Source organism: Eleginops maclovinus, chromosome 6 (assembly GCF_036324505.1).
Source record: "Eleginops maclovinus isolate JMC-PN-2008 ecotype Puerto Natales chromosome 6, JC_Emac_rtc_rv5, whole genome shotgun sequence".
Lineage (NCBI taxonomy): Eukaryota > Metazoa > Chordata > Actinopteri > Perciformes > Eleginopidae > Eleginops > Eleginops maclovinus.
Window position 1 is genome coordinate 3,123,020 of NC_086354.1, and position 12,126 is coordinate 3,135,145.

Below are 12,126 nucleotides of genomic sequence, written 5' to 3' on the forward strand. Positions count from 1 at the left end.
CGCGAAGGAGCAGCGGTTCTTCTCCGAGTCCCTCCTGGATGACTGAACTTCTCACCTTATCCCTAAGGGAGATGCCAGCCACCCTGCGGAGAAATCCCATTTCGGCCGCTTGTATCCGCAATCTCGTTCTTTCGGTCATGACCCATCCTTCATGACCATAGGTGAGGGTAGGAAAAAAGATGGCCCAGTAGACAGAGCTTTGACTTCTGGCTCACCTCTCTTTTCGTCACAACAGTGCGGTAAAGCGACTGCAGTACCGCTCCGAGATACTTGAACTCCTTCACTTGGGGTAAGGCCTCATTCCCTACCTGGAGTCGACAGTCCATCGGTTTCCTGCTGAGGACCATGACCTCAGATTTGGAGGTACTGATCCAGTGAGTGGACTCGATCCAGTGAGTGCTGAAGGTCACAGACCGATGAAGCCATTAAGACCACATCATCTGCAAAAAGCATTGGTGCAATCTTTAGCCCACTGAAATGCAGACCCCCTCCCCCACAACTACGTCTCGAAATCGTGTCCATGAATATCACAAACAGGATTGGTGACAAAGCTTCTGCAAATCCTCAAAGCACATGTAGACCGGATGAGTGTACTCCCAGGCCCCCTCCAGGATCCTTGGGAGAGTGAAAAGCTGGTCTGTCGTTCCTCGACCAGGACAAAATCCGCATTGTTCCTCTTCAATCTGAGGTTCGACAATCGGCCAGACCCTCCTTTCCAGCACCTTAGAGTAATCTTTCCCGGGGAGGCTGAGTAGTGTGATGGCTCTGTAATTGGCCAACACCCTCCGATCCCCCTTTTTAAAAAGGGGAAGCACCACCCCGGTCTGCCACTCCTTCGGTACTGTTTCCGACTTCCACGCAATGTTGATGAGATGTGTCAACCATGACAGTCCCTCAACACCCAGAGCCTTCAGCATTTCTCGGCAGATCTCATCCACCCCCGGGGCTTTGCCACTGTGGAGCTGTTTGACTACATCAGTGACTTCCCCCTTCATACTCCAGCTCCGCCTCTAACATAGAGGGCAGAGTTGTCGGGTTCAGGACTTCCTCAAAGAGTTCCTTCCACCGCCCAAAGACCCTATCAGTTGAGGTCAACAGCGCCCCATCCTTACTGTACACAGCTTGGATGGTTCCCTGCTTCCCCCTCCTGAGGTGTCGGACGGTTTTCCAGAAAAACTTTGGTGCCGACCGAAAGTCCTTCTCCATGGCTTCTCCGAACTTCTCCCACACCTGCTGCTGCCCGTCAGTCCTGTCGATACCTTGCAACTGCATCAGGAGTGACCCAGGAATAACATATCCCGAAAGGCCTCCTTCTTCAGTCGGACGGCTTCCTTGACCACCGGTGTCCACCTGGAGATTCGAGGGTTACCACCCCTTGAGGCACCTAAGACCACAGCTCCCCGCCGCAGCTTCGGCAATAGAGGCTTTGAACACCGCCTACTCTGGTTTAATGTCCCCAGCCTCCACAGGGATGCCTGAAAGGAGATGTGATTTGAAGGCCTCCTGGACTTGGGATTCCTCCAGACATTCCCAGTTCACCTGCACTACACGTTTACCAGGTCTGTCCAGAGGCTTCCCCTGCCACTCGACCCAACTCACCACCAGATGGTGATCAGTTGACAACTCCGCCCCTCGGTTCACCTGAGTGTCCAAAACATGCGGCCTCGGGGCCGATGATACGATAACAAAATCGATCATGGACCTTCTGCCTAGGGTGCTCTGGTACCACGTACACTTATGAGCATCCTTATGTTCGAACATGGTGTTTGTTATGGCCAATCCATGACTAGCACAGAAGTCCAGTAACAAACCACCACTCCGGTTCAGATCGGGGGGGGGGGGGGGCGTTCCTCCCAGTCACGCACCTCCAAGTGTCTCCATCATTGCCCACGTGTGCATTGAAGTCTCCCAGCAAGACTAAGGAGTCCCCTTCAGGAGCCCCATACAGGACTCTTTTCAGGGTCTCCAAGAAGGCCGAATACTCTGAACTGCTGTTTGGTGCATAAGCACACACAACAGTCAGAGTTTTCCCCCCCATAACCCGCAGGCGTAGGGAGGCGACCCTCTCGTCCACTGGGGTAAACTCCAACAAAGCGGCACTCAACCGGGGGCCTGTGAGTATCCCCACAGCCGCTCGGCGCCTCACACCTTGGGAAACTCCAGAGAAGAATAGAGTCCAACCCCTATCAAGAAGTAAGGTTCCAGAGCCGACGCTGTGCGTAGAGGTGAGCCCCACCAGATCCAACTGGTAATGCTCCACCTGGCTCCAGAAGGGGACCCTGGGCTTCCTCCGGGCTGGGTATCCTCGATTTCATGTGTGATTTTCATGAGGTCTTTTGAACCAATCTTAGTCTGACCCCTTACCTGAGACCAATTTGCCATGGGAGACCCTACCAGGAACACAAGGTTCCAGACAACACAGCCCCCAGGTTCATTGGGGCACACAAACTTCTCCACCACGATAAGTTGCTGGCTCTCGGAAAGCATCCAGTCCTTTCATATTTTACCTTCTGTCCTTTGCCAAGTACCCAAAGTCATCATTTTTTTTGCTATAAAATCTTTGTCAAAATACCATAAGTTATAAATAATCAGACAAATGAAAAGAATGTGTGAGTCGGTTTCCCCCTGGGGACAATAAATCTAAATCTAATAATTATAATAATTATGATCTTTCTTCATTCAAAAAGTCACACATTGTCAGTTAAAAGTGCAATTTAATGTTTCTGTATTGAATTCTGTCTTATTATGAAAGAGCCAAATATCTCTTGGTTCCTGGCAAAACAAATAACTATATTTTTTTAATAATATGAATTGCTTCAATGTTGCAGCTGGTTGAGGAGCTGGTGTGAATCCCCCAACTAATAATAATGCATCCTTTTTGTTTAATAGTCTTTTTGCATTTAGCGCTAATGAAGCCAGGGGTGTACAAGAATCCAGGGGGGTAGGAAAATATCGATACACAGGAGTATTAAGTTTTGTCATACTGGATCAATTCTCAACAATACCCTGTATCTAATTCAAATTAACACTGCTTGACTGATTGTTGAAATCAGTGAGTGTGTGGGGAAGGAGAGAAACACTTTGTAATTACATAAATTATTCATCAAGTATGAATAAATCCCTTCTGGCAACGAAGTGACCGGTGTTGCACCAGCTGGAAACTTTGGAAGAATCTGTGTTATGCAACTGCAGTAGATTGAAAGATGTGCACATGTTCATGTGTTAAATAAAAACAGCATTTGTGAACTGTATTATTCTGTAAGCCTATCCTATAATTTCAGATGACACATTTTGATACTAAATATGTTGGTTTCTTTGTACATTGTTCAGTTGTCTAACATACGGTTAACGATACGGAATTGATATTTATTTTCCCCTATATGTATTGCGACTGCATTTGACATGTATGGAAACCTATACATATATATACAGTGGTATGCAAAAGTTTGGGCACCCCTTAGGAAAACCACTGCATCAGTTTGTCACTTGCTGAGCTTTTGAAGCAGCAACTTCATTTTAACATATGTTATACCTTATGGTAACAGAAACATCTCAGTAGTGAAATAACTTTTATTGGTCAAACAGAAACATGTTTATGTGCATTCAAACAAAAATAGGCATGTGCATAAATTTGGGCACCCCTAAGAAATAATTCCATTAATATTTAGTATTGCCTCCTTTTGCTGCAATAACGGCCTGTAGACGCCTCCTGTAGCCACAGACAAGTCCCTTAAGCCTGGCAGGTGGTATTTTGGCCCATTCTTCCACACAAAACGTCTCCAGTTCAGTCAGGTTTCTTGGCCTCCGTGCATGGACAGCCTTCTTCAAATAAATCCATACATTTTCAATGATGTTAAGGTCTGGGGACTGGGATGGCCATTCCAGAACATTGTACCTGTGCTTCTGCATGAATTCCTTGGTGGATTTTGATCGGTGCTTAGGATCATTGTCCTGCTGAAAAATCCAACCCCGGCGTAGCTTCAACTTTGTGACTGACTCTAGAACATTCTTGTCAAGAATCTCCTGGTACTGTAAGGAATTCATGTGGCCCTCAACTTTAACAAGTTTTCCAGTACCTGTGCTAGCCACACAGCCCCATAACATGATAGATCCTCCACCAAATTTTACAGTGGGCAACAAGTTCTTTTCATTGAATGCAGTGGTGTTTTTTTCGCCATGCATACCTGTTCATGTTATGACCAAATAACTCAATCTTGGTCTCATCTGACCACAGTATTTTGTTCCAAAATGCTTCTGGCTTGTCCAGATGTGCTTTTGCATACCTCATGCGACTCTTCTTGTGATTAACACTCAGGAAAGGCTTTTTGCACATCACCCTTCCAATGAGCTCTTCCTGGTGCAAAGTACGCTGGATTGTGGAACGGTGAACAACTACACCATCAGCAGCCAGATGTTGTTGTAGTTCTCTGGAGGTGGTCTGTGGCTTCTCTGTGACCATTTTCACCATCCTTCGCCTGTGCCTTTCCCCTATTTTTGTCGGCCTACCACATCTTTCCTTCACACGGACTGTTCCTGTGGCCTTCCATTTCACAACTACGTTTCTGACTGTGGAGACAGACAGTTTAAACCTGTCAGATAATTTTTTGTACCCTTCTCCTAATTTATAATGTTGGATTATCTTAGCTTTCAGGTCAGTGGAGAGTTGTTTTGAGGTCCCCATCTTGCCACTCCCTAAGAAAGAACCTAGGCCAGGCACAGCCAGCTATTACCTATGTTAAATAGCCTTTTTCATGATTGGTTCCACCTGTCTTTGTAATTGAAGGTCTAATGAGCTAATCAAAGCAATTTTGTGCAGCAACCTGTCAGCTATAAATCCGTACAGGTGTTGAAATGAATGCTATTTATAAGGGTGCCCAAACTTTTGCACATCCCATTTTTTGCATTTTATTTTATTATAATAAAACTATGTAATGCTACCCTAAGAATTTTGGTCTGGAAAACACTAAAACGTCTACATCTTTGTAGGAAAACAAATGTTGTTGCTGTGATCTTCTATTATAAAGGAAAAGCAAATTGTCATGAAATCTCAGAGGGGTGCCCAAACTTTTGCATACCACTGTATATATATATAAATAAATACTTAAAGTATGTTACTGGTAACATTTACACAGGTAGCTAGTAATTGTAATAGAATACATTGTAGAAGTACTCCTCCCAAGCCTGACTGCAATATACGCCAGTCCAGTAGCCGGCGCTAAAGTACCAAATCGTTGGTTGTCTCAACAAAATAAACTCAAAAGAAGAGGAAACCATGTTTTACAGAAGAACAACAGCTGACTATTGTTTACAACGTAAGGCGTGTCATTAAAGATGCGTTCTACAGTGGTTCCGCTCGTATCATTCATCTCTTGAGCTGGCTCGGGGCAGTCCAGCCTGTAGCTGTAACACTAAAGCTAACATGGAGAAACGGTTCAGAGAGATGAAGCTGCAGAGTGAGAGGAAGCTGGACCAGAGCAAGAAGGGCAGTGTAGACGAAGACATCACCCAGCTGGTGTCTCTGCTCAACAGCTGCGAGCAGTACTTCACCACCAGCTCCTGCTCCGGGAGGACAGTCCTCATAGACGGGGTGAGAGCTGAAGCGAAAAGGCTAACAAGCTAACAAGCTCGCTGGCTAACAGGCTGACAGGCAGATGTGGGAGAAATACTCAGATCTTGTACTTGAGTAAAAGTAGAAGTACCAGAGTGTAGGAATACTCTGTTACAAGTCAAAGTATTAAAGGTATTAAATAAATGGATTGAAAGTACACTATTTACCTCTGAATTGTAGTGGAGTAGAAGTACAAAGTAGCAAAAAATGAAAAGCATCTGGTTAATTTCCCCTCAAAATTGTACTTAAGTACAGTACTTGAGTAAATGTACTTAGTTACTTGACACCACTGCTAACAAGCTGCTTAAAGGTATTATCACAGGCCAAACCCTTGGAGGATAACGATATACCATGAACAGAGCTGGAAAAAGTAACCAGATGCTTTACTTGAGTAAAAGTATCAATATGTTATTGTCAAAATACATTATTACAAGTAAAAGTCCTCCATGAATAACTATTTAAATGATGACTTTTATATTCCCAGCATTCATTTTATGTGGTTAATAAAGCCCCTCTCTCTTCCAGGCTTCAGACAGCAGCGACATCCACAAACAGAACTGTGTCTGGCTCTTTGTCTCGCACCACAAAGTCAAGTCTGATGACCTGGTGAGACACTGTGTGATGGACCTTGGTATTATACTGACATAAATATACTAATATTCTACTTGCCAGCTCATTAAGTCCTATTGTGAACCCAGAAATGTTGAGTACCTCAAAGTTTTATGTTGAAATGTATAGTACAGGTCCCCAGCACATAGAAACTGCCGGATACTGACTTGGATATGTTGGGCAATTTGCACAATTAGCATAATTTAAATGAATTGGATTATAGATTATGTAAACAATAGTAAAAATTATGACTTGGCAGATTTTGGGGGTTATTTGCGGCTGCTGAGTCCATTTCTGACATTTTCAGGATAAGAAATAACTGTTTTAACCAAGAAAGTGGCCATATATCTGTGGGCTCATTTTGACTACCATGAGCATCAGTGTTGCGACCACTAAATATAGACAGCACAAATTGAAAATGATTGCCTCTGCTGTCGATAATTTATTTTCAAATAAATAGCCAAGCTGTCCAATCTAAATGATCCAGAGTCCCCTTAATCTTCCAAAATTGATGCAAATTCATCAAAATCAGTCCACAGAGAGTAGAAATATGGACAGTTCTGGTTAAAATTGCCATAATTGATCCTGAAAATGCTCAGTAACCCCCAACACCACTACAAAATTGTCCAAATCGGCCAAGCCATTTTTTAACTATGGTCCACATAGGCTATAATGGTAATTCATGCTAGTGTATGCTAATTGTGCACATTTCCCTACATATGGAAGTTAGCATCTAGCAGTTTCTATGTGCTGGGGACCCATACTATACATTTCTAACATAAAACTTCGGGGCACTGAACATTTCCGGGTTCACCGTGCTGGCAAGGAGACCATAAACGCAAGTCTCCTGTGTTCACAGGTGGACGCTGTGGGTCACTCCTCAGGGGATGCTGTGATGAAGTTTGAGCCCTTTGTGCTGCATGTGCAGTGCAGGAGGCTGGAGGACGCTCAGCTACTGGTGAGAACCATACACTGCTATATACCAAACACAAATATACACTGCTGTGTTGACTAAAATTGTAAAAAAAAAATGCAACCTATCAGATATTGTTCTGGGACTCGGGGAAGAATATCCTTCAACCAGGGTATTCTACATCCCTGACAGAATGCCATGGCCCTTAAACTGAATGAGAGCGTACGTTCGGATTGACAATTTGATCAACCAATCATATATTGATTTGTGGTCAATGGGAGTATTCTTTCAGATTTTCCCACAGTTCCAGGGTATTCTAGAATTCCCGTTAGTTCACTGGCTCGAGACAGAGGATCTAGTTAAGTGCTAAGTAGCAATTCACGTAGTGAGCTTACATTGTTGTTAGTACCCTTTTCAAGACGACCATTCAGTGAAAATATGGACATTATAAAAAACGCCCTTCAAACGCCTGAAAATTTTGAGCTGAATCAAGTTCCTGAGTGGAGTAGGCTCTAATGGTGTGTAACGATGTAGCAAGCACAGTACCAGTAATTCAAGTAAGGGACTGCCTCCCTGACGTCCATCTGACTAGAACTACCGAATTCTTGAATCCGGGGAACGCTCTCTGCCTCCAGGTCTTCTGGGAGACTGTTCCACAGTCGTGGACTGTAATTATAAAAAGACGCCTCACCTTTGTTTCCCTTTTAGGTATGATTAAAAGGACAGTCCCATAAGACCTGTGTTTCTAGAGGGTTCACAGGTTAAAAGCAAATCCAATGAATAGCCAGGCCCAAGACCATTAAGAGCTTTAAAAATCAATGAAAGTGTTTTAAAATGGATTCTGTAGCTCACAGGGAGCCAGTGCAGAGACTTTGGGGGGAGGTGTGCTCTCTTCCTGGTCCTGGTAAAAACGTGCAGCTGAGTTTTGCAGCAGTTGTAGGGGTGGTGTATATTTTCAGGAAGACCAGAAAGTAGAAAGTAGTGCATTGCAGTAATCCTAATTATAGAGTGTTCAAATGTATTTTGTATTTTTATATTTTATGTTCTTTAGATACTCTATTGATGTATGTATTTTCTACTGTTGATATTTACTGTTTGATTGTCTTTCATTGTATTCTACTTGTATATTATCATAGTTTTAACTAAGGTGTAATTCTTGTTAACTTTCTGCTTCAGTGAGTCTATATAATTAATCTTATTTTACCTAAAAAAGTATATTTATCCTTTGTTGTGGAAGCTTGTGTTATGGTATGGAGCCATGTGTCAGTGCAGTGCTGTTACTGTCTGTTAATAGAGGGAGGTGTTGTCTCCCCCAGCACTCAGTGGCCATCAACTCAGGCTTCAGGAACTCCGGGCTCACTGTCAGCAAGACGGGGAAGATCATCACGGTAGGCTGGCGACATCAATACCATTTCCTGGGTTGAACCAATAGAGTATTTTCAATATGAATTATAATGTCAATTAAAGAAATCTATTCAGTAGAACTATCCCTCAGCTTTGGAAAAGAAGTCAATGTGTCCATGCTGTCTTGTGTCCCTGTAGGCCGTCCGCAGCACCCACGGCCTGGAGGTTCCTCTCAGCCTTGAAGGGAAGCTCCTGGTTCCTCACGACTACATCCATTTCCTGTGTCAGACAGCCAATCAGAAGATGGAGGAGAACCTGAGACGCATCCACAGGTCGGTCTGCTCACTGGCTCCAAGGGTTTCCCAAATGTTACGCGTCAGAATCCATTTTGTTTGTTTGTTGTGTTGTTTTTTTCATAGGTTTTTTTGCCTTATCTCCAGGTTCCAGCAGAATCTCCTGTCAGCCCTACCTACAGAGAAACTAAACAAACTACAAATCCCAGCTCCTCCCCTCCCACAGGGATCACCAGAGACAGAGGAGGAGAAAACTAGTGTGTATAAAGGGAGGCGGAAGAGAGAACGACACCATCAGACTGACTGTTTCCATGGCGATGAGTCAGAGCCAGAGCTGGACGACTGTCTGGATCTGTTCACTTGAAGTATAGTGTATATTTGTATACATATGAAATATAAAAGTGTTGCTGCACATTGTTCATATTGATCGGAGAGCTGGGGCCTGTATCACAAGGAGGATCGCCATGGTTACCTCCACTGCAGCGCGGTAGATTTAAGTCAATGAGGAAAGCAGCCGGCCAATTGAGGAACAGCTGTCCAGAGGACTGACCCAGCGTTGCTACCCCCCCCCTCCCCTCACACACATAATTAGAACAAAAAGAGTCAGTTATACAATATAAACATCTCAAAATAGAAGATAAACAGAACTAAAAAGGTGAAAATATTAAAGTTGACCGTGAAGAGAAAATCTGTAAACTGTCTGACAAATGACCTGAAGTCATGTGACCTTGATGTAGTTCCTTTATAGCCTAGCGTTAGCTTTTTACTACTGACGACTGCACTACTACTACGCTTTGAAAATCGTAAAGTGTTTCCAAAAGCAATATTCCAAAATCCAATGGAAAAATGTATTTGGTTTAAAGTATGTTGAAGGAGCCTTTGCGATGCTAACTTCCCGGTCGAAACAAAACAATACATCATCACTGCTCCACTGTAAATGCCTATAATGTCTAGCATATGGCTATTTCATTTAGCAATCAATGAGAAGTTAAAAGGCCACCTAAACTGATGCAATGGATGTATCTGACTGTCCAGAGGAGATGCTCATTTAGAATTAAGACCAAATAAGAATTCTCAATTTATCGGAGATAACAATTAAATAAACACTATTAACATTGTATGGAACAGAGGACTTTAATTGCTTTTTATTTCTTAACTTTCCTTGTGTTTTAAATAAAAAATGTACCACATAAATGCTCTGCTACTGCTACTGTTTTTTCTGTTTCATGTTGCCACGTATTTAGTGTGTAGCATTTCATCATGCAACCCTGTGATGTAGGATGACGATGACAATGAATGATACTCGGATCATTTCAACTCATAGTATAAAGATGCACATTTCCAAACATGCTAATGCCCCCTTATCCCCTCATCCTATCACTGTGTGGGACTAGATGACAAATAATGAAATGGTTCAAGGCAAAAGAAAAAATGCATGAATAATGAGATTACAAACAACCCTGTTAATCTCCTGAAACTGAAATATTCTGAACCCTCTCGTGCTAAATGAATATAATGGAAACTGAATTGCAGTAAGGTGTCATAAATCCCACTGAGCAGTAGAGCCAAGCTTCACGGCTCGTGTGAGAAACAGGCTGGGAACTAAACGGACATCCTGGTCCTAAAATAAGATGGCACCAGTGACAGACAAGAGGAAGCCGTGTGAAAAATAAAATCCTGCATCAGAGGCTAGGTTGAAAGACACCTTCAGCTATAATGTAGTCCAATTTAATGTCAAAGCTGGGAGTGATATTACTCATGACCACTGGAGGGCAGCAGTGCTGGCATGAGAACTTTCTTCACTCTATTTACTTTGTATTTATTTGTGGTTAATAGGGTTGAAATTAAATCTTGTATAAATATGATGAGTGGATTTAACAAATATGGTTCACTTTCTTTGAATACATATTCCCCAGGGTAAAGTCATGGCTGGTAGACCCCTATTAACCCATCCTACCTCCATCGCAATGTCTTCTGTAAACCGTGTTGCACCTACATCAGTTAGACCACACAGCAGCCTGTGTGTGATGGTGTAAGCTTTGAAACACGTTATTAATAAAACATTTCCATGCAGTGAACCCTCTCCCTCCTGGTTGTTAATCCAGGCTTTTTATGTTAAAGATGTTGCTTGTGACTTCACATGTAATTTAGCTGATGCTTTCATCCAAAGTGACTTACACACACTTCCTACCACCAGAGCTGGAAGAAGTACTCAGATGTTTTACTTGAGTAAATGTTGTTCTAACAGTATGTAGAAATATTCAGTTAAGTCCTGCATTCAAAATGTAACTTAATTAAAAGTACAAACATGTACCCTATTATAGTGGTCCTACTCTGCTCACTTTCAGATGTATGTCAGTATGTAGTGTCTCTACTGGGACATGTCTCCATGCTTTAATGTTCAAAATGTCGGAGGAAGCGAAGAAGGCAGGACCCAAATGCAGGAAAGACACAGGGTTTAACTGAAAATACCTTTATTTCAAGGCTATGAGACAAACAGATCAGAACTCTCTCCCTAAAGAACAAATCCAAATTCGACAAGGATCTCACAACAACTGAAAGAACTTAAATACCACAATACACATCAGGTAATAAAACAGGAGGGAAACACAGAGAAGGAAGTAGAAGCAGACATAACTAGGAGAGTGCGCACTTTTCAAAATAAAACCCAGACAAATTGACGGATTGTGACACAAAAAGCTCTTTATGTTTCTCATACTGCCCGTGCTGCAGCACCTCTTCTCACCCTCTGCCCAGTCTGCTCTGATTGGTTAACTGGCCAGCTCTGTTGTGATCGGTCCCACCTTAGAGATGTGCCGCCCTTTCACGGACAATGTTTTGGACTAGCCAATAGAATCCTGAGTGTTACATAGTGATGTCCTTATGTACAACTAATATCATTAATTTAAAAATGGAACCTCCACGTGATAATTTTTTGTTAATGACAGCTTTACTGCACATTATCACGCTTATTACCATATTATATATATTACCAAGACCATATACTAGTATGACTCACAATATGATTTTTATTACCTTACAAATTGTGGCATTGGCTCCGCAGCAGTGTGTTATCGACTATTAACAACCTCTGAGATGTCTAAATTGACCAATCAGAATCAAGTATTCAACTAAGCCATGTAATAATAATCCATTAATGTGTAAATCATTTAAATCTTGCTGCTGATAAAGGTGAAGCTAACTTTAATTACTTTTAATACAGCCAGGTATCTTAATCCACAGCAGTATGACATCATTTATTAGTTTTATTTACTTATGTTAATCATTTAACCTGCAAAGCTTTCTTATCATATAAATATAGTGGAGTAAACAGTTGCAACATTTGCTCTAAATTGTTG

General features: G+C 42.5%; 1 protein-coding gene across 1 annotated transcript; it reads left to right on the forward strand.

Moving 5' to 3' along the window:
* Nucleotides 1-5,248: 5,248 nt before the first annotated feature.
* Nucleotides 5,249-9,955, forward strand: tyw3 (tRNA-yW synthesizing protein 3 homolog (S. cerevisiae)). The gene is made up of 6 exons (XM_063886815.1): nucleotides 5,249-5,587; nucleotides 6,134-6,214; nucleotides 7,077-7,175; nucleotides 8,447-8,518; nucleotides 8,673-8,806; nucleotides 8,915-9,955. The coding sequence occupies exons 1-6, from the start codon at nucleotides 5,420-5,422 to the stop codon at nucleotides 9,129-9,131; spliced, it is 771 nt and encodes a 256-aa protein (XP_063742885.1). The 5' UTR covers nucleotides 5,249-5,419; the 3' UTR covers nucleotides 9,132-9,955.
* Nucleotides 9,956-12,126: the final 2,171 nt, after the last annotated feature.

Bases quoted from the DNA above. Each gene is read 5' to 3' on its own strand.
- tyw3 (XM_063886815.1), top strand. From the start codon at position 5,420: ATGGAGAAACGGTTCAGAGAGATGAAGCTGCAGAGTGAGAGGAAGCTG. The intron at 8,519-8,672 runs GTAGGCTGGCGA...GTGTCCCTGTAG, and splicing joins AGACGGGGAAGATCATCACG to GCCGTCCGCAGCACCCACGG. The intron at 8,807-8,914 runs GTCGGTCTGCTC...CCTTATCTCCAG, and splicing joins AACCTGAGACGCATCCACAG to GTTCCAGCAGAATCTCCTGT.